We start from the raw sequence: 22,294 nt of genomic DNA on the forward strand, positions 1-22,294 counted from the left end.
CTTCAACATGCAGCGTATCTGTCACTTTTTTTCTTGAATGTGACATAATAAGTTTCATGAATGTGGTTCATGGAATTTTGAAGTGGTTTGCCCCATAGCACCAAAGTTTGTATTACTGGCATGCAGCGTATACCTATGGAACTTTGATATTTCTGTGAAGCGTAGGTGTGCCAATCTTTTCACTTTTTGGTTCCGACTGCAATATATAAACGGAGATACATGAAACAATTTTGAGTTCTGTTCACTTTGAAGTGAGCTGTCTTTTTTCCTTTTAGTTTTGGCATAATTAATTTTATGAATCGGTGGTAATTTTTTCTTTCTGTATCAAAATGTAGATGAATAAATCGCAGCGGATACTTGCAAACTTTGAAAAATCGGTGTATTGACATGCACGCTAGGTATTAGCACTTCCTATTTTTGATTATGAAATATGGATACTTACAATTAATAAAAATTGTAGAAGAATTATAGAATTACGATATGGATTACTAGTAATAAATAACTCAAAATAATGATAAATGATACAAGAAGCCAGCGATGGCCTATTTATGAATGACATAAGAAGTTATGTTTTCAAAATGCAATGAACATATTAATAAATAAACAATTCTGTTGGTCTTGACGCACTTCATACTTTTTCTTTTGTCCGGTTGAACCTTGGTGGCTACATGCAGAGTTTGAAAATTTGGTGCATCGACGTGGGTGCGTCAACTTTCTATCTCTGGGAAGGATAATACGAATGGAAAAGATTGCTTCAAAAAGTCCTTGGAAGCACGTTTTTTAATGAAATAAAAATAACTAGCATTAGAATTTATTAAACATATGCGAAAATTGCGAATTCTGGTGGACTTGGTGAACATTATATATATTTTTTTCTTTCTCCTTCTGTCAAATTTTAAGGAAAATCAATCCAAAAATTCGTTTCATTGAAAAATCTTCATGTTTTCTTTATTCACAATGATTTCATCAAAACAGATGAAAATAAAATTTATAAATGAACGGGGAAAATTCCACAATGATACAAAATATTGAAAAACCTTACGGAATATGATTTTAATCCCACAAAATTATGGACACGTTCGAAATGGTTGAAAAATTGAGGGTATCACTTCAAACATTCGAAGAATATCAAACTGTTATAAATAGTACAAAACTTAAAAAAAATCATTGGAGAACTTATTTTTAAATGTCACAATAGAAAAATTGGTTAACTTTAGAAAATCTTATTTAAGAATATTTTTTGTCGTTTAGAACTGCCATAGAAAATGATTTGATATCAAGCCGTAAAAATCCTCACTCGGAGAAAAAAAATTTGGACAATTACATTGATGATGGGCAGAGTGGGGGATGGTGGGATGAGGAATGTAGAAGGGCAAAGGAAGAGGCGAGAAGGGAGCTGGAGAGGTGGAAGAGAGAGGGAAAAGAAGAGGAAAGGTACAGGAGAGAGAAGAAGAAGTTCAGGAGAATTTGTGAAGAAAAGAAAATGAAGGAGAGGGAAAGGTGGGAAAGAGAGATAGAGGAGATAAGGACGGAGGGTCAGGTATGGGAGGTAGTCAATAGGGGGAGGAGGAGGAGAAAGGGGGTGAATAAAAAGATAAGAAGAGAAGAATGGGATAGGTACTTTAGAGAGGGGCTGGGAGGGGTAACAGAAAGAAGGGTGAGACTGGGGGAAAGGAGGAGGGAAGGGGAGGACGAAGAAGAAACGGTGATAACAACGGAAGAGGTGAAGAAGGCTATAAGGAAGTTGAAGGACAGAAAAGCGGTGGGGGAGGATGGAATTCCGAACGAAGTGTGGAAGTACGGAGGGGAGAGGGTAGTGAATAGCCTGAAGAGGATGTGCGAGAAGGTGTGGATGGGGGAAGGGTGGCCGGAAGGTTGGAAGGAAGGGATAGTGGTGCCAGTAGTGAAGAAGGGGGAGGGGAAAAGGGTAGAGGAATATAGAGGGGTGACTCTAACGCAAACGGCGTATAAGGTGTATGTAGGGATATTGGCGGAAAGATTGAGGATGGAGGTGGAGGGGAAGGGGATGATGCCAAGGAGTCAGGCGGGATTCAGGGAAGGGATGGGAACTATGGATAACGTATACGTACTGAACTATTTGATAAATAGGGAAATAATGGAAAGGAGGGGAAAGGTGGTGCTGTTGTTTGTTGATTTGAAGGCGGCCTTCGACTCGGTGGATAGGGCGAAACTGGTGGAGAGTATGAGGAAGAGAGGGGTAAGGGAGGGGCTAATTGAGAGGTGCGAGGAGGTGATGAAGGAGACGTATGCGAGGGTGAAGGTGGGTGGGGAAAAAGGTGAGAAGTTTTGGACAGAGAAAGGGGTTAGGCAGGGGTGTCCGCTGAGCCCGCAGCTATTTACGCTGATGCTGGCGGACATGGATGAAGAGCTGGAAAAAGGGCGGTGGGGAGGGGTGAAGCTGGGGGGTGGGGGGAAGGTATATTCGCTGGCGTATGCGGATGATGTGGTATTGTTGGCGAAGGATGAGGACGAGATGAAGGGGATGATGAGGACGTTTGAGAGGTACATAGAGGGGAAAGGGCTGGAGGTGAATACGGGAAAGACGAAGGTGATGAGGTGTAGGGTGGGAGGGGGAAGAAAAAGAAAGGTGGTATGGCAATGGGGAGGAGTAAGGATAGAAGAGGTGAATAGGTATACGTACTTGGGTTATGTGGTGAGAGCGAATGGAAGTCAGGAGGAGCAGGTGGAGGAGAGGGTGATGAAGGCGGCGAAGATAATGGGGAAGGTATGGGGGATAGGAAAAAATAAGTTTGGTAGCGATTGGGGAAGGAGAGTGTGGCTTTTCGATAAGTTGGTGTGGCCAGTAGTGGGTTACGGAGTGGAGATTTGGGGGTGGAAGGGAAGGGAGATAGTAGAGAGGCTGCAGGAAAGGTATTTAAGATGGGTGCTGGGGGTGTCGAGAGGGGCGGCGGGGTATATGGTGAGGGAGGAACTGCAAAGGGATAAGCTGGAGGTGCGAGCGGGGATGAGAGCGTGGGGATACGAGAAGAGATTGGAGACGGGGAAAGGGGGAGAATTGGCGAGAAGATGTAGGGATGAGATGAAGAGAAGGGCAGGCGGAAGGCAGGAAGCAAGAGGATGGGAGAGTGAAAGGAAGGAGTTTTACTTAAGGATGGGATGGGATCTGGAGGAGGTGGAGAGGAGATGGGAGAGTGGGGATATGAAGGGGGAGTATATAGTGAGGGAGGAGAGAGTAAGGCAGGAGGAGGGGAGATGGGAGAGGATAATTAAATCAAGGAGTAACAGGGATTACAAGTTTGTGAAGGAGAGAGGGATCCCGGGATATTTGAAAAAGGGGTGGAAGGAGGAGAGATGGGGGAGGGTAGCCAGGTTCAGGCTAGGGGACGAGATGAGAGGGGGGAGGTACTGGGAGCAGAGGGAAGGGAGGGAGTGTAGGATGTGCACGAGTAGCAGGGAGACGTGGGAGCACGTGATGGAGGAATGTACGGGGTGGGGGGCGGAGGAGGGTTGGCAAAATATGAGGGAAGAGGTGTTGGGAGGGGAGGGTCAAGGGGAGGAGTGGATGAAGAAGATTGAGGAGTGGAGAGGGTAGAAGGGAGGGAGTAAAAAGGTGCAGCGGAAACGGAGGTCGCGCGCGGCGTGCAATGGTGTAAGAGGAGTGAGGAATGTGTGTGGGTGTGAATGATATCTCTCTCTCTCGAATTGGAGCGTGTATAGGTTAAGGGCGAGAAGGCAAATAGGCTAAAGAGAAGAAGGGTGTAGATTAAGGAAATGTGTAAATTATGTGTAAATTATGTATATCGAAAAATGTAAAAAGGTGTAAAAATGGAATGTTAAGGAAGTCGAGCTGTAACCCGAAAGGGAAAAATAAAGGCTATATATATAAAAAATTACATTGATGATCGCCCGTTTTCTTATTACACCACAAAAAAAGAAAACAAAACTTCTTAAGTCACACAACGAAAATGATTTCGAACCGAAAGAAAATATCAAATATATTACATTCCTACAGCATTCCTGTATAATACTGATTGCACTAGTATACTGATTGTGCGGTATCAGTCTTTTTTCGACGAATCAGATGTTACAAGCCAAAATCATATCTCGGCCTCCAATCTGCTTTCCACTATGCTCTTGGGTTCATAATTGACAAAACATAATAATATTAGAGTACAGGGAAAAAAATCGCCAAAGTCAAAGGACAGACCTGTGACGAAATATATCCAGTACAATTTTGACGAAAAATAGGTCTTTTTTCGTGGAAACCAATGTTATAAGCATTAAATCGTAAATACTTTATAGAAATTAAAATTAAAATTATATAGTCGTCAAAACATAAATAAGGAACTTTCGAGAAAAAAGACGTGATATAAAACCATAAACTTCCCCTAGGGAAAAAAAGGTTGGGACAAGTACATTGATGGTGTCGTGTTTGCTGATAATTCCATCCATAAAAAAAAACTTAGATACCGATGCCCCATTCTTCTTATTTGATTCGAACAGCTAAATCAATTGAAAAAAATTCCATCTCATTTACGTGCAGCATTAAAATTTATTATATCAATTCAGGGCCAAGTATTTTCTAATGAAGTGAAAAAAGTTACCACTTAAATTACGTGCAGCACTAAAATTTATGATATCAATCGGTGGACAAGTATTTTATTAGTAACTCCAAATTTCAACATTATGGAATTGTTCTAAGAAGCTTTTAAATCCAAAAATATCACATGCAAGCTAATCATTTCTTGCTCTATGGTGGCAGAGACTTATAAGAAAATCGATTCTTTTCAGACTTTCAGGAGCTTCTGATATTATTCACAATATTCGACGTCGATTGGATCGTTACAAATTATGTTTAAATATGAGTTAAAAGTTCTTGTCCGGCCCATCACTATTTATTGAAATAAAAATCAATCATAAAAAAACGAAATTGTACGGCAGAATCCGGTTAAAAATGTATTGAAATGCGATTTATTATTAGTTCTTAATATAGTATAGATATAATGTTCTTAATAATAGTATAGATTAGTTATACCGAATGAAATTTGTTCGCTGGAATAAGTGAGAAGTAAAAATTGCCGTCATTCCAATACAAACTGGGTTGTTATTTTGGAAGTTTGAACATATTTAATATGCAAAATCTTTTTTATTTATCGATGCACAAAAACATCCCTTGTATAGTACAGGACCATTCTTATTCCATTCTTTTAAATTCTTATTAAAAGAATTCTTATTCGTTTCCATTCTTATTAAATTAGTGCACTTGAGGGAAAATTACTTGAAGATAACTCTCTAAATTCCCTCTGCATGAATATTTGTGCTCCATCAGTTCTAGAAAAGCCCTGATTTTTATTTGAATAAACAATTTTAATGGATTTGAAATGGACAGAAAAGAATTTTTTATTTTAGAAGTCATTGTGATCGCCCACGGATGAAAAATTAATTGAAACGTTAATCTTCTGACTCCGCAGCCATTAGCAAGAGACGAAATCGAAAATTTGTAACGGTTCTGAAATCAGAGAAAAATTCTTGATTCTCGAAATTTTTAAACGTTCTTAAATTAGAGGAAAATTCTGAAAATTACCAACAATGGCTGATTTCAGTCCCAACGAAATCGTTGATATGCTCCTTATTTTAGGGAGGTGTCGGGGCAATTACTTCCGAGCTGAAAATTTGTATCGACGTGAATATGCCGTGATCGTCGTCGCCCAACACGGCAGACAATCCGAACCCTTGAGCAGCGAGCGAGGGCAGGTCGGATGATCCGCCACCGTCGACATTTCCCAAACGTCAATAATTTTGGTGGATTGCATGAAACCCGAAACATGGCTATTTTAGCCATGATAGCAATTGATCCTCATTTGAGTGCCAAAGTGATCTCGGAACGACTGGGGTTTCCCAAATCGACAGTGCACCGTGTATTGAGAGGTGCGAAACTTCACCCGTACCGACTACAATTCCACCAAGACACTCCTAATCCAGATCCGTTGCGAAGGGTGGCGTTTTGTCGGTGGGCGTTGAGACAAATCGAGCGATCCAGGGACTTTTTTCAATACGTTATGTTCAGTGATGAATCCACTTTCAACAACCGTGGTCAAGTGAACCGATGGAACTTTCGGTATTGGTCTGATCAGAATCCCCATTGGTTGAGACAGATCGATCACCAGCATCGATGGAGTTTGAACGTATGGTGTGGTATTGTGAACGGGCAATTAATAGGTCCCCAATTTTTCGAGGGAAATGTGAACTCTGTCCGTTACCTTGATTTTCTACAAAATGAACTGCCTCTTCCTAGAAGATCTGGGTTTGGAAACACGTCAACAAATGTGATTTCAGCAAGACGGTGCACCCGCTCACTGGGCTCATGTTGTTCGAAATCATCTGGATACAACATTTGGTCAACGGTGGATTGGTCGAGACGGTCCTGTAAATTGGCCTCCAAGGTCACCAGATCTTACGTCTCCTGATTTCTTTTTGTGGGGGTACTTAAAAGACGCTGTCTACCGTCAAGTTCCAACAACACGAGAGAACATGAAGGAGCGGATAAGAGCTGCCTGCCGTGCGATCCCGAGAGATGTTCTCCTACGCACAGTTGATGGTTTTGAGAGAAGAGTTCAGGCATGTTTAAAAATGAATGGAGGGATCGTTGAACATCTTTAGGGAGGGATCAGAGTACACTCACAAGGAGGGTTTGGAGTCCGAAAATACTGCGGTAGTGACAAACCGCAGAGACCTAATCCTTGTGAGCTCGTACCTATGGGCATAAAGGCATTGCATACCCCTCTTTTTAAAAAAAGTTGAAAAATAAAATGGAAATAAAAAACACACACATGCTCCTCCGCGTATGCACGCATATGCAGACGCACACGCAAACGCACTTGCACTTGGTACGTTAAAGATCTCTTCGCGGTGCATCCTGGATACCTCTAAAATAGTTGAAAATGATGTTCTCACTTAAAAAATATGAACTTAATCAAAAAATTTTTCCAACAAAAGTTGTTGGTTTTGCGCTGAAAAATTTTTTGGTGATGAAAAAAAGTTATGTTTCCATTCGAAAAAAACATGTCGGCCATTCTAACGCCGCCATTTTGAATTTTGGATCCACAAACCAATTTTTATCAAACGTCCCCCTTCAACCCCTAAAAGTTTTGTTCCACACAATATTTGATCCGAGCAATATTTTCCGAGAAAAGTCAGGTATAAGATTAAAATGGGACACCCTGTATAGTCTCGGCGAGAGCCTCGGGCCAGCAGACGACAGGGCTGTCAATGTACTTGTCCCCAGACTCTACCGAGTCTCTTGATAAATATCAAAAATGTGTGCGAAAATCCGAGACCATTTTTTGATGCAATTAAAAAATGAATAATTAATATTTCTTCTACGCGTTAAGCTACAGAATTCGAAGAGGTCGCAATCGAAAGAGAAAAAAAATAAAAAATATGTCAACTTAGAATCTTCTCCGGAATGCTATAATTAATTAATTATTGAAGAAACAAATTTTGAAAATTTTCGAAAACAATTGGAAACGCTATTGTACTTGTCTCAGAGTCGCTGCCGCGACTCTAGATCATATGATACGGTATCATACGGTATCGCGATCAGCCAGGGCTCGGCGATACTCTCGTCTTTTCCACCCGAAGCCGTATCGACACATGAATATTGAGTCGCATGAGTTGAGAAGGGACAAGAAACATTTTTCGATAAAAATTTCTTATTGCCTTGTACAGCGGAAAGATGAATGAGCCGTAATCAATTACATACTATTCTTATTGTTACACTCACCATTTATATCCTGAATGAACTGATGTAGCCAATCTTTAAGGTGATGAACCCCTTCAATGTGTCGAGGTGCTAGTGCCTCAGGAGACCACCATAATATTACATGATCCAATACGGTCGAAACTGCACCCCACGTAACTTCTTGATAATATACAAATATCTTATTCCTTGCCTTTGTTTTTAATTTTACTCCACCTCGAATAAGGATGAACACAAATATTATAGCGATTTTTTTTATAGTATGAATTCTAAAATCTGCTTACCTTCAGTCCTCTTCAAGCAGTCATATCCCAATAATTGTGATGCGAAATCTTTTGCAACATTCAGTACGACATTTACATATCCATATTGCATATTCACAAGAGTTTCAATAGTTTCACTATTTGATGTGATTATTTCAGCCACTGAATCCTTCATAACTGGTAGTATCATATGCTTTGTCAGTGCCCTGGTGCAAATATAGAATGCATGACTATTAGGGTAGAGTAATGTTGAAATTTTAACCGGACTAAACGGAAAAAGTTCAAAATTGATACTAAAAAAGCACGTTTTTTGCGCCAAAATAATACATCAAAAAATCTGGAATTTATTACTCATCTATATGTTGTAACAAGATTTTCCCGGGAAGGTACGATCTGTCCCTTCTCGGCTCACTCACCTCGCCTCGCGCTGCTCTCCGGCTACGAGAATGAACTGGGCGCCAGGTACCAAGTACCGTCGAATTAATCGACTTGATTTTCGTCAATTCTCGTGATGGTAACGCAACGCAAAATTAAAGTCTAGAGTGCACGAGGGGAGCGAGTGACCGAGGACGGTCCGACTACTCAGCTCATCTGAGATACAAAAGGTAGAGGGGGGGATCCTTGGGGCCAAAGTAGCGGTCACGAAACACAAAAGAAATAGCCCACAACAAAATATAACATTCGAAACAGTATGCGTCATTTATTCACAATTTTTAGCGGAAAACAAATTATACAGGAGAGAAATACGAGATCGCCAATTAATGTTCAACAAAATAATATTTTAGGAAACGATAGTTTAGGTTCGCCAGTTAAACGGAACAAGATAATAATTTGGAGAAATAGTAATTTTAATTCGCCGTCGCGTTGGCCCTGTTCACAAGTAGGTAACTAAACGTCGCCAACGACCTAGCCGAGTTCGCAAGGTAACTACAGGCAATAGGTAATAGGTAATAGGTAACTGCTATGGCGGAAATTGTAACGCATTGGTCACTAAGGCAGGGTAGGCAACAAAGTGACCACGGCGAGACAATTCCAGGTAGATTACGCGGGTGTCGTAAGTAGCGCAAAGGCAAAAGGTAATCGACACCTGGTAATTTACTACCCAATAGTTCATCCGCGAGCTAACCTACCATACGGCGACAGAAATCACAAAAGATAGAAGTCCGCGATTTTGGACAATACACGGACGCAGCGCGAAAGACAAAAGATAGGCGAAATTATGATCGACGACGGAAAATAACGCAATTTTACAATAGAATACTTCAAAAGAGGTAACCGAAAATACGTCGATCGTGAGACACGAAATAATACAATAGCAGATACGAAAGAATGCGCAATATAAAAGAAACGAGAGAGAAATACTGAAAAATAATGCCTTGACTAACCACCGTACATCCCGAACGCGACAATGAGAAAGAGAGAGACACAACGAAAACATCGCGCGGCTAGCGCGCTCGCTAGGGCTCTCGACATGTGCAGGGAGAGAGAGACAAAAGAGAACGCAAACTGGACTGCGCGTAATATTCAGCGCTTTATCAAAACTCGAACGAATAATCGTTCAGACTATCTTCGAAATCAGATAATAATGCATTGAACCAGATTAAGAGTGGATCCTCTGATAGAGTTGAGCGTCTCAATAAACTACACGAAAAATAATGGAGATTGGGAAGTAGCGGCCGCAATCTCGCTCGCCACTTCGCCACACAGATCTCCCTCAAAGAAAAGGCCACCAGGCAACAAAACTCAAAGAAAACCGGAACTAAATTCCGAAACAATACGCTCAATTCTACCAAAGAACCCGGGGAGAAAGAGTAGTGGGCTTACCGAGGAGATCACTCGTCGCACCCGAAGAAAAGACAAAAGAGACCTAGATGACTGCAGACTCGGGCTTCTGACTCGCCGGTGAGGTGATCGGAACAAGACTAATTGTGCGAACGAGTGGTCCTCAATATTCGGCGCCATCCCCACCACTAGGCCCGCGAACCGCAGCGCTCACACGCTAGGCGCGAGCCAGAGCATAGGCTCGTAGTTCACGCTTTCGCGGGACTTCAAATTAAGAAGCGCCACGTCGGTAATTTGCCTCCCTGTTGCTCTTACCTCTCCCGTCCGTTTGAAACATTCCTCCTGACTTAATTGCCGTGATTCGAGTGCCTTTCCTCTTGGGGATCCGGCGGGCAGCTCTGAAGGACCGAGGGGAGGCCTCCCTCATGACTTCGGACGTCTAGAAGTCATGGTGGGCCCACGACAAAAACCACCAGGCAAAACAGCACCTTGGCTCCAGAAAACTCCCCCGAATCCCACCTGACGAGGCGCCGTATCGCACGGACCGTGGCACCCGAATTTACGGTGTAGCGGACGGTGTAACTCTCGGTTACTGCAGCGGGAGAGGCACGGGCGGCGTTCAACGAATGGCCTATGCCAGCGTGTCCTTTCAGCCGTCCACTGGTCGAGAATGATGCTCGTAACTCGAAGACGGTGTGGGAGGGTGTTTCTCGCGAACGAGATCGGGTCGAACAACAGCAAAGCATCGTCACAATAAAAGACGGTTCGCAAACCCAGTCGCGGAGGCGACACCAAATATCCCAAAACGACAATGAAATTTTACTTTAAATAAACGTCAGATTAAATCCAAAAATAGACAACGAAATTCTCTGTAAATAAACGTCAGATTAAACTCAAAAATAGACAACGAAATTCTCTCTCTTCCTGCCACGTAGGTAACAGGTAGCTAAAACTAACTAAAATCTCTCAAATCGGTGATGTAGGCGGTTTTTCGAACTTAATACAATAATTACGCAATAATGAGTCCGGCTCCGACCAACACCCGACGAGTCGAAAGGTCGTGGAAAATGGGCCGTAAACCCGGTCCACTGGTCGACACAATTCGTACGAGTGGCGGGGCAAAATGTCACGTCACAAACCCCCACCCCAGAATTTGTTTGGCTTGGTGGTGGACGACGCTCGACGATGTCGGCAATGGGTGGTTGGCGATGTTGCGCATCCTTCGGGTGACTCCTCTTGATGCCCACTCGCACGAATGTGTCTCCCGGCTTTCCGAATTGGCCAAGTGCGGCTGGTCTGAAACAGAGTTAGCTCCTCGGCTCGCCATACTCGGAGCCCAGATTTTACCAGTCCACCACGCCGTAGCGTGCTCCGTCTCCATCTCAATTTGGTCCATTAAACGACAAAGTAAAACTCAATACGACATAAAGACTCCAGCTGAAATGCTGATCTCCAAATAAAAGACACGAAATTTTCAGCCAACAGAGGCTCAAACTAACTCCAAATTTGATCCAAAGAAGATAATAGCGGACTGCTCCACGAAGACGGTACAGGGAGGGCTAGGGTGTGATACAATGACAAGAGCAAAATTTTACAAACGTTACTAAGTTTAATAAACTTGTCTTCAAACGAAATTTCACTACAATTTGGCTTATTGGCCGACTTACAACGGTTCCCGGAGTTTCCGGCAGAAGGCACCAAAGGAAAAGGCAAAACAAAATTCAGTGACAGGAATAACAAACTAAACGAGATGGCACTTCGTGGGTACGACAGGTACTACTGATCGGAACTTAGACACAAAACGATAGGTAGAAGGGACTAGGCCGGTTACAGGTAACCGAAAGATAAACAAACAAAAAAACAAAACTTTTCTGCCCCGAAGGGTCTCCTAGGCCCAAATACTACAATCAAGTAATAGAAAACGTTGTAACAACAAAAAATATAATGATTCTCCAAAGTAAGAAAAATGTTTTATACTCTAGCACTCAGTCGTCAAAACTATATCGCTTAAACATTGTAATGATGACATTAAGGCAAAAGGCAGGGTAGCCGTACGGCAGGCAAGCTGGCAGTGTTCTATGCATAAGGAAAAAGAAATTTCTTGGTTAAAGGTAGTAGGTAGGCGGGAGAAACAAGGCAAAACGAAACGATAATTCTCCGTCACCCTAGGTGATATCGCCAGAACTACTTATGCGTAATCAGCTCATTAAACACTAACGGTAGGAACTTTAAGATAAATTTAGGAACAAAGTAATCTTTTTCTTTGGGTGGGAAGGAATGGCCCTTATCGTCGTTCCTTCCGACGTCGTCCTTCTTCCGCGTATAGCGCTCCGTGCGAAGGGCAGGTCCGGACAGTGACGTTTAGCTTGCCACATTTAAAACAAAACACTCTCGGTGGCTGATTGCACGCTTGGCGACGATGACCTGTGCTCCCACAGTTGTAACACCGACCAAAGTGTGCCCCAGGAACGTCACTGGCTTCGTTGGTGGATGGAACCGATGAGGTGCTCAGCGTGGGCGCTTGAGGAGTGCTGGTAGTTGGTGTGGCTTGAGATGTAGAAGCCGACGACGTTGCGACCTCCGGTCCCACGGTGACTTCGGGTGCGCGTCTTGGATCCGGCTGGAGGGCCGGGTCGGCTCCGGTGCTTGCTACCGTTGCTCGTAGCGCCTGTTCGATGGTGGGTCTTAACGAAGTGACCATCAAGCGTTCCACCGCGTCGCGGAGGAGATCTCCTGTCTCCGTTTGAGATTCGGCGTCCCGTGTCGCTCGTGATGTTGTCTGCGAGGCTGCTTCCCGTGTGGCCGGGAATTCTCTGATGGTGGCGGAGGATCCCATAGAGCGCGGATTTCGCAGGCCCTCGTGGATCGGGCAAAATCCCGTCGAGCGGTGCGTTAGGGCCCGAACTAAGTTCACCAAGGCTTCCAAGAATCCCGGTCTCACGAACTCACATGCGGCCAATAAATTGGAGTACGGTCGCATGGTATCGAAGAGGGGGTTGCCGTCTATCCCTAGAAAATCCTGACCCTCCATGGCGTCTATTAAGTCGTCCACCAGGCCCATCGCGTCGGAGTATTGTTGTTGCGACGGCGGGGCTTGACGAGGTGGTGGCATTGGTTCCCGTGGAGCCGGAGAGGCTTCGCGTGACGCGGCTTGTCCACGCCGCGGCGATCGGGGTGACCGATCCCGTGGAGATATTGGAGGTGAGGCGCCGCGCGCTCGGTGACGTCTGGCTCTCGGGGTTGACGGTGGTGACGGTTCCGAGTCCGAATCTCTCAGTAACTCCTCCTCTGACGCGCTACCCAAATCCACCAAGGGAAAGGAGTTAGAGCCGGTTGTTCGGTCGTTCTCGTCTTCTGACGATGATGAGATTTCCATGCGGTGGTTGCGGGTAGACGAACGACTAGTCCTCATGTCCCGACCCGCCGAACTGATTCCACTAGCTTCTCGTGGGTAACCCGTTGGTAGAGATTCAGGGAACAGGTAGTGGCGCGTAGGAACGTCGGGGAGGTTCCCGCGAAAGGTACAAGGCAAAAAAAAGGTACTAAGGTAACGCGCAAGGGAGTGCAAGGCCAAAAGCAAGGAGGTAGCTGTGAATCACAAATAAACCAGACCCAACGAGTAAGCGTTAAGCAATGAAACACACGAGTTCAATGATGAGGAAGGCGGGGTGGATGGGAATCGTGTCAGTACCGGGGGACGGAATGGATGCTTGTCGTTCTTTCGGTGACGGTCTTCACCGGTGTATAGCACTGGGTCCCGATAGAGAGAAGAGAACGAATGGTTCCCCGGGTAACACGTCCTTAGTACGCGAAAGGGGTTAGACAATTCGGGAGAATTCCGGGACGAAACGCGGCGGACCGGGCGGTATTTTGCGAGGTGACGAATCGACCTTACGCGAACGTTTTTAAACCGATCCGCCAGGCACGGTGCCATTGTCGACACTACACGAAAAGGTAATAGGTAATTCGGGAGGCAGCGCATCGTTCGAACGCGTGAAGGTAATAGGTAAATGGCTGGGTAGCGCGTCGTTCGAACGCGTGAAAATAATAGGTAATTCGCTATATCGGCAGAGTCGGGTTCTGCTTCCGGAATAGCCCTTACCGGTGACCTGCGCAAGGGCATTCGTTAGATCTTTGGCCTTTTCGTCCGCAACGGTAACAAAATGTGATTCGCGGTTCTCCACAAGAATTGAAACGGTGGCCCGGTTTTCCGCAATTCCAACAAGTCGTTGGTCGTGAGTTCGATGTGGCGTTTCCCGCGTTGGAAAAATTGGGGTCGAGAAACGGATTCAGTGAATTGAGAGGTTCCGTGGTCGCGTTTGACTTTCGTGACGGTGAACTGGTGGTTGTAGGAGGCGTCTTACGCGGCTTTCGAGGCTCATTCGGGGTTTTCTGCACGGCATTGACCTTCTCGGAGACCGGGGCGTAGGTCTGGTCGTAAACGCGGAAATTACCGGCCGAGTACGCCCGAATCGCGCGAAAGATAAGCTCGAGACGAATAATAGCGCTCGCGACCCGAGTGTTGAAATTCGGCGAATGATGTGAGCGCGAGCTATCGAGGCGCTATCCCAAAAGTTATTCTGAATGGTTAAATACGAGAGTTCGAGTCAGCGCAGCGTACGAGAAAAGAAATCAAATATCAAAAAAAAAAAATTTTTAAACGTCAAAGATGGAGAGAATTTGAATTCAAGAGAATAGGTAATTGGCAGGTAAGAATTCAAATTCGCCAGGTAATTAGGAAGCGTGGAGGTAACCAAACAAAAAAAAACAATAAATCGTAAAGACAGGACTGAAAAATTCGAATCCGGTAAGCACGGCCTCGAGTCCGATTTGGTAGGTAAGAACTCGAGTCCGAAGGTAATAGGTAAGAATTCGAATTAGTCAATAAGGTACTGGGCAAGAATTCGATTCCGAAGAGAATAAGCGAGAGTTTGAATCCGAAGATAGTTCAAATTTGAATGAATCCAAATTCGAAAGGTAGTAGGTAAGGATTCACCTCCGCCAGGTAAAAGGTAAGAAATCGAATTCGTCGGAGAGAAAACAATAAAGACGCCTGATTACGTCAAAGAATTTCACGTAATATTCAGGTTCGTCAAAAACAAAGAAAAATTCAAAAAAGTAATTCGATAATGGCTGACTCTTATTCGAACTCTCAGTAAATCCAAACAAGAGGAAATGGTTTGATCGGAATATTTACTTGCGGCGTAGCACGCCCGGGGAAATGATACACGACGTAATTCGAAATTGATATCGATACGGATCTAAGAATTAGTATTTAAACGCGATATTTTAACACGACGAAATGATAATAGTAATGCGAGTAGCCGAATTAACGCCGGGGATCGATCGCAAGGTGCACCGTTTGCTAACGCGAATACTCGAGGAATGATTGCGCCTTACGAGTCACTCAGCGGACTCCCCGCTCCCTCCGCCCTGGGGTGATAAGTAGGGGCGACGGGGGATCACCCGATTCCCAAAAAAAAAAATTGTTTTTCGAAACTCGTTCCTATCGAAGTAAATACGGGATTAACGATTTGCGGGAAGCGAACGAATCTCGAAATAATCTCCCGTTACTGCTTATGGCTCACGCGTGAGTGATTTCGAGTCTTCTAAACCGAACAATGGAGACTCTGTTTACGTTTTCGGGGCTCTCTGCCAACCTCATACGCTTCAGCGGCGCGAGTTCGAGATGTTGGTCTTATGCCCTCGGTCGGGGGAAGTGTCTATATTTTTGGGGCTAACTGCCAACGTCGTGCGCGCTCGACGCGTTGGTCTTATGCCCTCTTACGCGAGGCAAAGGTACGGGATAACCGATCGAGTCCAATTCAAAATAATTCGGTCAGTTCGGCCAGGCAATAGTATTCACCGATGACATAAAGGATTAGGAGAAGGCACAAGATATCATAACAGGCACAAGAAATAAACGAAATTTCTTACAGCTAAGAAGCACGATATTCAAATATAACATGGGTTAAGCGGAACAATAGAGTCAACTGAGGCGAAAGCGATAAGGAGAAAAAAAATGTAAATAGGGCAAGAAAGTTAATATTACCAGTATAGTACCACGTCACCACAAAGCGCGTACAAACGAAATTGGAATAATATTTCGTCAGAAATTATCTCGCAGTCATACGAGAGGTAAAAGGGAAAAACAAATTTTATTTGGTCGCACCGCAATATACCACGCCTCTGTTCTCGGGAGCGTCCGCTAAACACAATATAATACGACATAATCACAATAGCTAGAAAGAAAAATACTCTATAAATCTCTCATCCTCTCCCAGCACGTCGAGGACTCGCTATCGCTCGAGAAAGGAACAAAAATACAAGCACACGCCAAGTTCACTCGAAATTTCTCGACGCGAGCGGTACGGATTTTCGGCGTGACCAGTAGAGAAAATTAATTACAACGAAAACGAAAGAACTCAAATCAAAGATCGGCATTAAAATTCGCGAAACTCTAATAAGCTGCTACTTTTCGGGCCCCACGTTGGGCGCCATTTGTAACAAGATTTTCCCGGGAAGGTACGATCTGTCCCTTCTCGGCTCACTCACCTCGCCTCGCGCTGCTCTCCGGCTACGAGAATGAACTGGGCGCCAGGTACCAAGTACCGTCGAATTAATCGACTTGATTTTCGTCAATTCTCGTGATGGTAACGCAACGCAAAATTAAAGTCTAGAGTGCACGAGGGGAGCGAGTGACCGAGGACGGTCCGACTACTCAGCTCATCTGAGATACAAAAGGTAGAGGGGGGGATCCTTGGGGCCAAAGTAGCGGTCACGAAACACAAAAGAAATAGCCCACAACAAAATATAACATTCGAAACAGTATGCGTCATTTATTCACAATTTTTAGCGGAAAACAAATTATACAGGAGAGAAATACGAGATCGCCAATTAATGTTCAACAAAATAATATTTTAGGAAACGATAGTTTAGGTTCGCCAGTTAAACGGAACAAGATAATAATTTGGAGAAATAGTAATTTTAATTCGCCGTCGCGTTGGCCCTGTTCACAAGTAGGTAACTAAACGTCGCCAACGACCTAGCCGAGTTCGCAAGGTAACTACAGGCAATAGGTAATAGGTAATAGGTAACTGCTATGGCGGAAATTGTAACGCATTGGTCACTAAGGCAGGGTAGGCAACAAAGTGACCACGGCGAGACAATTCCAGGTAGATTACGCGGGTGTCGTAAGTAGCGCAAAGGCAAAAGGTAATCGACACCTGGTAATTTACTACCCAATAGTTCATCCGCGAGCTAACCTACCATACGGCGACAGAAATCACAAAAGATAGAAGTCCGCGATTTTGGACAATACACGGACGCAGCGCGAAAGACAAAAGATAGGCGAAATTATGATCGACGACGGAAAATAACGCAATTTTACAATAGAATACTTCAAAAGAGGTAACCGAAAATACGTCGATCGTGAGACACGAAATAATACAATAGCAGATACGAAAGAATGCGCAATATAAAAGAAACGAGAGAGAAATACTGAAAAATAATGCCTTGACTAACCACCGTACATCCCGAACGCGACAATGAGAAAGAGAGAGACACAACGAAAACATCGCGCGGCTAGCGCGCTCGCTAGGGCTCTCGACATGTGCAGGGAGAGAGAGACAAAAGAGAACGCAAACTGGACTGCGCGTAATATTCAGCGCTTTATCAAAACTCGAACGAATAATCGTTCAGACTATCTTCGAAATCAGATAATAATGCATTGAACCAGATTAAGAGTGGATCCTCTGATAGAGTTGAGCGTCTCAATAAACTACACGAAAAATAATGGAGATTGGGAAGTAGCGGCCGCAATCTCGCTCGCCACTTCGCCACACAGATCTCCCTCAAAGAAAAGGCCACCAGGCAACAAAACTCAAAGAAAACCGGAACTAAATTCCGAAACAATACGCTCAATTCTACCAAAGAACCCGGGGAGAAAGAGTAGTGGGCTTACCGAGGAGATCACTCGTCGCACCCGAAGAAAAGACAAAAGAGACCTAGATGACTGCAGACTCGGGCTTCTGACTCGCCGGTGAGGTGATCGGAACAAGACTAATTGTGCGAACGAGTGGTCCTCAATATTCGGCGCCATCCCCACCACTAGGCCCGCGAACCGCAGCGCTCACACGCTAGGCGCGAGCCAGAGCATAGGCTCGTAGTTCACGCTTTCGCGGGACTTCAAATTAAGAAGCGCCACGTCGGTAATTTGCCTCCCTGTTGCTCTTACCTCTCCCGTCCGTTTGAAACATTCCTCCTGACTTAATTGCCGTGATTCGAGTGCCTTTCCTCTTGGGGATCCGGCGGGCAGCTCTGAAGGACCGAGGGGAGGCCTCCCTCATGACTTCGGACGTCTAGAAGTCATGGTGGGCCCACGACAAAAACCACCAGGCAAAACAGCACCTTGGCTCCAGAAAACTCCCCCGAATCCCACCTGACGAGGCGCCGTATCGCACGGACCGTGGCACCCGAATTTACGGTGTAGCGGACGGTGTAACTCTCGGTTACTGCAGCGGGAGAGGCACGGGCGGCGTTCAACGAATGGCCTATGCCAGCGTGTCCTTTCAGCCGTCCACTGGTCGAGAATGATGCTCGTAACTCGAAGACGGTGTGGGAGGGTGTTTCTCGCGAACGAGATCGGGTCGAACAACAGCAAAGCATCGTCACAATAAAAGACGGTTCGCAAACCCAGTCGCGGAGGCGACACCAAATATCCCAAAACGACAATGAAATTTTACTTTAAATAAACGTCAGATTAAATCCAAAAATAGACAACGAAATTCTCTGTAAATAAACGTCAGATTAAACTCAAAAATAGACAACGAAATTCTCTCTCTTCCTGCCACGTAGGTAACAGGTAGCTAAAACTAACTAAAATCTCTCAAATCGGTGATGTAGGCGGTTTTTCGAACTTAATACAATAATTACGCAATAATGAGTCCGGCTCCGACCAACACCCGACGAGTCGAAAGGTCGTGGAAAATGGGCCGTAAACCCGGTCCACTGGTCGACACAATTCGTACGAGTGGCGGGGCAAAATGTCACGTCACAATGTACTCCACAGGATATAAAGCGATTCACAACTGTTGCGTGAAAATCGTATGTTGTTGGGGAGAATAAATGACGCAATGGGCGGGAAATATATAAAATGGGAAGTGCTCTTTATTTTAGGGTATTGATATAATGAAAACAATGAAAGAGTATCCTGGTAATAAGTAGAGGCCCAAAAGATAGCCTAAGAATGAGTTGAGAAGTGAGAAGACGCAGTTGTCGCCGAATACATGTTCAACGTGATCAAAAAGTCGCCGAAGCGTGATCACGAAAGCGCGAAGATATATTATGACAAATAGGAAAGATCCGCTAATGAAAGGTGGCGAAAAGTATATCAATTTGTAGCCGATTATATCCCGGTTTGAATGAGCACAATATTTTTGTATTAATCCCGAAATCTACAACCCTAGGGAAAAAAGGTTGGGACAAGTACATTGATGACCCCTTTGTTTGCTGATAATTCCATGAAAAAAATCATCTCATAAAAAAACCTATTGAAAAAATTTTAATAGAAATTATAAAAAAAATTATTGAATAACAAAAATTATAAGTCCTGCTGAAAATTATTTTAAAACAACCATTGAGAAAAATGTTTACAAATCAAGAAATTACATTTAAAAAAAAAATCAAATTCCATAAAAAAAATCAGGAAGAAACATACAGAAAAAAATTTCAAATGATACGTTAACAAAGTCAAAATCACCACTCATCAGAGACATTGTAAATGTATAAAATAAAAAAATCTCGATTGAAAACGTTTTAAACACCGATGGTATATTCTTTACATCTCACTCTAATGAAACAACAACTGAATAAATTGATAAAGTTTCGATCTAAATTACGTACAGTGTTACGTCCCAGGAGGGAGGATTAGTTGGGGGCGCACAGTCGCCGATTTAGAGAAGCAGAGTGTACGTTGAGTACCTCTGCCAGTGAGTCTTCTTTGGGACTTGTGCGAGGCCCGAGAACATATACTATATTTTCAGGTATACGTGACCTTTTATTGAGGTTGTGCCCGCGAATTGGAAGGATTTTTCAATTGTTGAGCGGTGTCGAAGGCTTGATGAAATAAGTACACTCGATGATATTTTGTTTATTACAAAATATTCTGATGTGTTTATTGAGACACTTATGCACTTTTTTACTTTACAAATTAAGAAATTAAACTGTTAAACAAAGAGTTAGCTATTATTCGGAGCTCTCTAAGATGAATTAGGATTTAGAAAAAGGAGAGTTCTCCAATGTTGATGTCTTTATAGTTCGATGCTAACTAACTAACAACCAAGATTCTTAGCCTAGTTAGAGTTCGAGAGGAGGATGTGTTCTTTGGGGGTAGGATGCTGTAGAGGAGGTTTGTTCTCTATGGTTTTTTAGTTTGGATTGGGTAAAAAGTATCGTCTGATTTGATGATTGGATTTGAATATGGGGGAGACTTTTCCGGAGATATGATTGGAGGAAAAGTCGCTCGAGATTTCTTAGAATTAGGGAAAGTGTGTTGAGCGGAGTTCTGAGATATGCACGTGTTGCACTTGAGATAAGAACATCTGTTTTCAGGACTCGTGGGAAACGCGAGTTTCGGAACGCGTCTCTGGAATCTCGTGTGGATTTAGGAAATGTTGCATTGATAGTAAATTCAAGGATAGGAAATCGGTCTTGGAGTGTTTATTTCTGGTTTTCCGTGCTCGTCTTGTAGGATTATTTATGGCGCCGGAACGTCGGGGAGAGTGTAGGGCGCGCGTTGTGAGTGTTTAAAGAATGGACAGTTGAGGAAAAAAATATGTGCGAGCGCCGAGAGTCTCGCAGGGTGTATTTGTTATGGGTGGTCTGGATACGCTTTGTGTTTAAATATATTCCTAGATAAGAACTATGTATCGACAAATGATGATAAGGGTTAGAAATATACTCGAGATAGCGTTTGAGTTGAAGAGAAAAAGTGAGGGGCGTTTAGCGTAATGCTAGGACGTACCAACAGCATTAAAATCTATAATATAAATTCGAGGACAAGTATTTAATATTTCGAAACTTCTATAGGAAATATTAGGAACTTGAGAAAAATTTCGTGAATCAAAAAGATTACCATCAAGAGACTCGGTAGAGTCTCGGGACAAGTACATTGACAGCCCTGTCGTCTGCTGGCCCGAGACTCTCGCCGAGACTATACTTTCTCTGAATAAAACGATTCGCCGTGGTGGGGGTAAAATTGGCATGGGATTTTATTGAATTACGAAGCTTAGGAGCTATTTAGCAACTTGAAAATTGAAGTTTAAGCCAGTTGAGTAATTCTCTTTCGATTCTGCCCTAAATCAGCATAATCGGTGTTGTGATTGCTGAGAAAAAACTTTGCACGGGCTCAAGATTATGCAGAAGTTACCAACACATTCAAGAATATATGCGTCTGTATTTATAAACACCATCAAAGGCACTTTGATGCTCTCGAGTTTCTGATTCGTTGGATCTGACGACATCCATTTTTAGACGTTGTGATTGGTTGTTGAAATTAGTTGTTGATGATTGGAAATCTGACGTTAACTTCAGAACGTAGCACACGGCGCAGCACAGCTGGTAACAGCAGTCATAAATTCGACCCATATACATATATATATGTACAAACCATGTGTCAGTTTTTGATCGTATGAACAGAGTTTCGACATTACGAAGTGCGTGCGGGATCAATAAAAAAATAATTTTCGTCATCTAAAGAAGTGCATATTACTATTTATTTTGTTATTTGTGATATATTAAACCGGTATCAAATCGGCCGCGTAAATGTAGTCTGTGGTGTGTGTGTGAAAAAGAATATAAAAAATGCGCGATGCATATGTCAACGAAACTTTTCAAGATTTCATTATTTCGTTCGATTGGAAATAAGTGTTGACTGAAATATACCTTCAATTAAACCAGATTACGAGAAATATTCTCCAGTGCGAATATATCGTCACTGGCGTGGTTATATATCATGTGTAAATAGGTTATACATACGAATAAATAGAACAAAAACACACGGAATTGTTAGAATGATATTAGAAACTTTACTTGAATAAATGTTTTCTAATTTATTTCTTGTGTCATCATTATTTTTAAACATCCCCATATTTTGCTTGATATTCTGTTTGGCTCTGCTCTCTCCGATCCTTGTTTTCACGCCATCAGTTTTGCAGCGGATCGATTCATATTATTAATTCGTTCCCTAATATGTGTTCTATGATTTTCTACTCCTTCATGATGATTGTGGTAACATGATTCGAGAGGTTTCTAATCATGATCTTGAATTGCACATTTTGTAAATCAGATTTTCAAAAAAAAATCTGGTCTTGGTATAATGTGTAGTTATTCTTTTCCCATTAGGTCTGTCGAGTGATAAATTTGGAAACTTTTCCAGAAAGCCTTTGGATGCTTTTTTTGCTAATGATATGAAAAGTCGTATCTTAGGAATGCGGTATGCAAACACAAA

General features: G+C 43.4%; 1 protein-coding gene across 1 annotated transcript in view; it reads right to left on the reverse strand.

Moving 5' to 3' along the window:
- LOC122415295 (uncharacterized) overlaps window positions 1-22,294 on the reverse strand; it is a 768,161-nt gene that overhangs the window by 204,649 nt on the left and 541,218 nt on the right. The window contains exons 5-6 of the mRNA XM_043427283.1: window positions 8,026-8,210; window positions 7,766-7,957 (exon numbers count right to left, since the gene is read on the reverse strand). Of these exons, the coding sequence (XP_043283218.1) occupies window positions 7,766-7,957; window positions 8,026-8,210 (377 nt within the window). The remainder of the gene's footprint in view (window positions 1-7,765; window positions 7,958-8,025; window positions 8,211-22,294) is intronic.

Source organism: Venturia canescens, chromosome 8 (assembly GCF_019457755.1).
Source record: "Venturia canescens isolate UGA chromosome 8, ASM1945775v1, whole genome shotgun sequence".
Lineage (NCBI taxonomy): Eukaryota > Metazoa > Arthropoda > Insecta > Hymenoptera > Ichneumonidae > Venturia > Venturia canescens.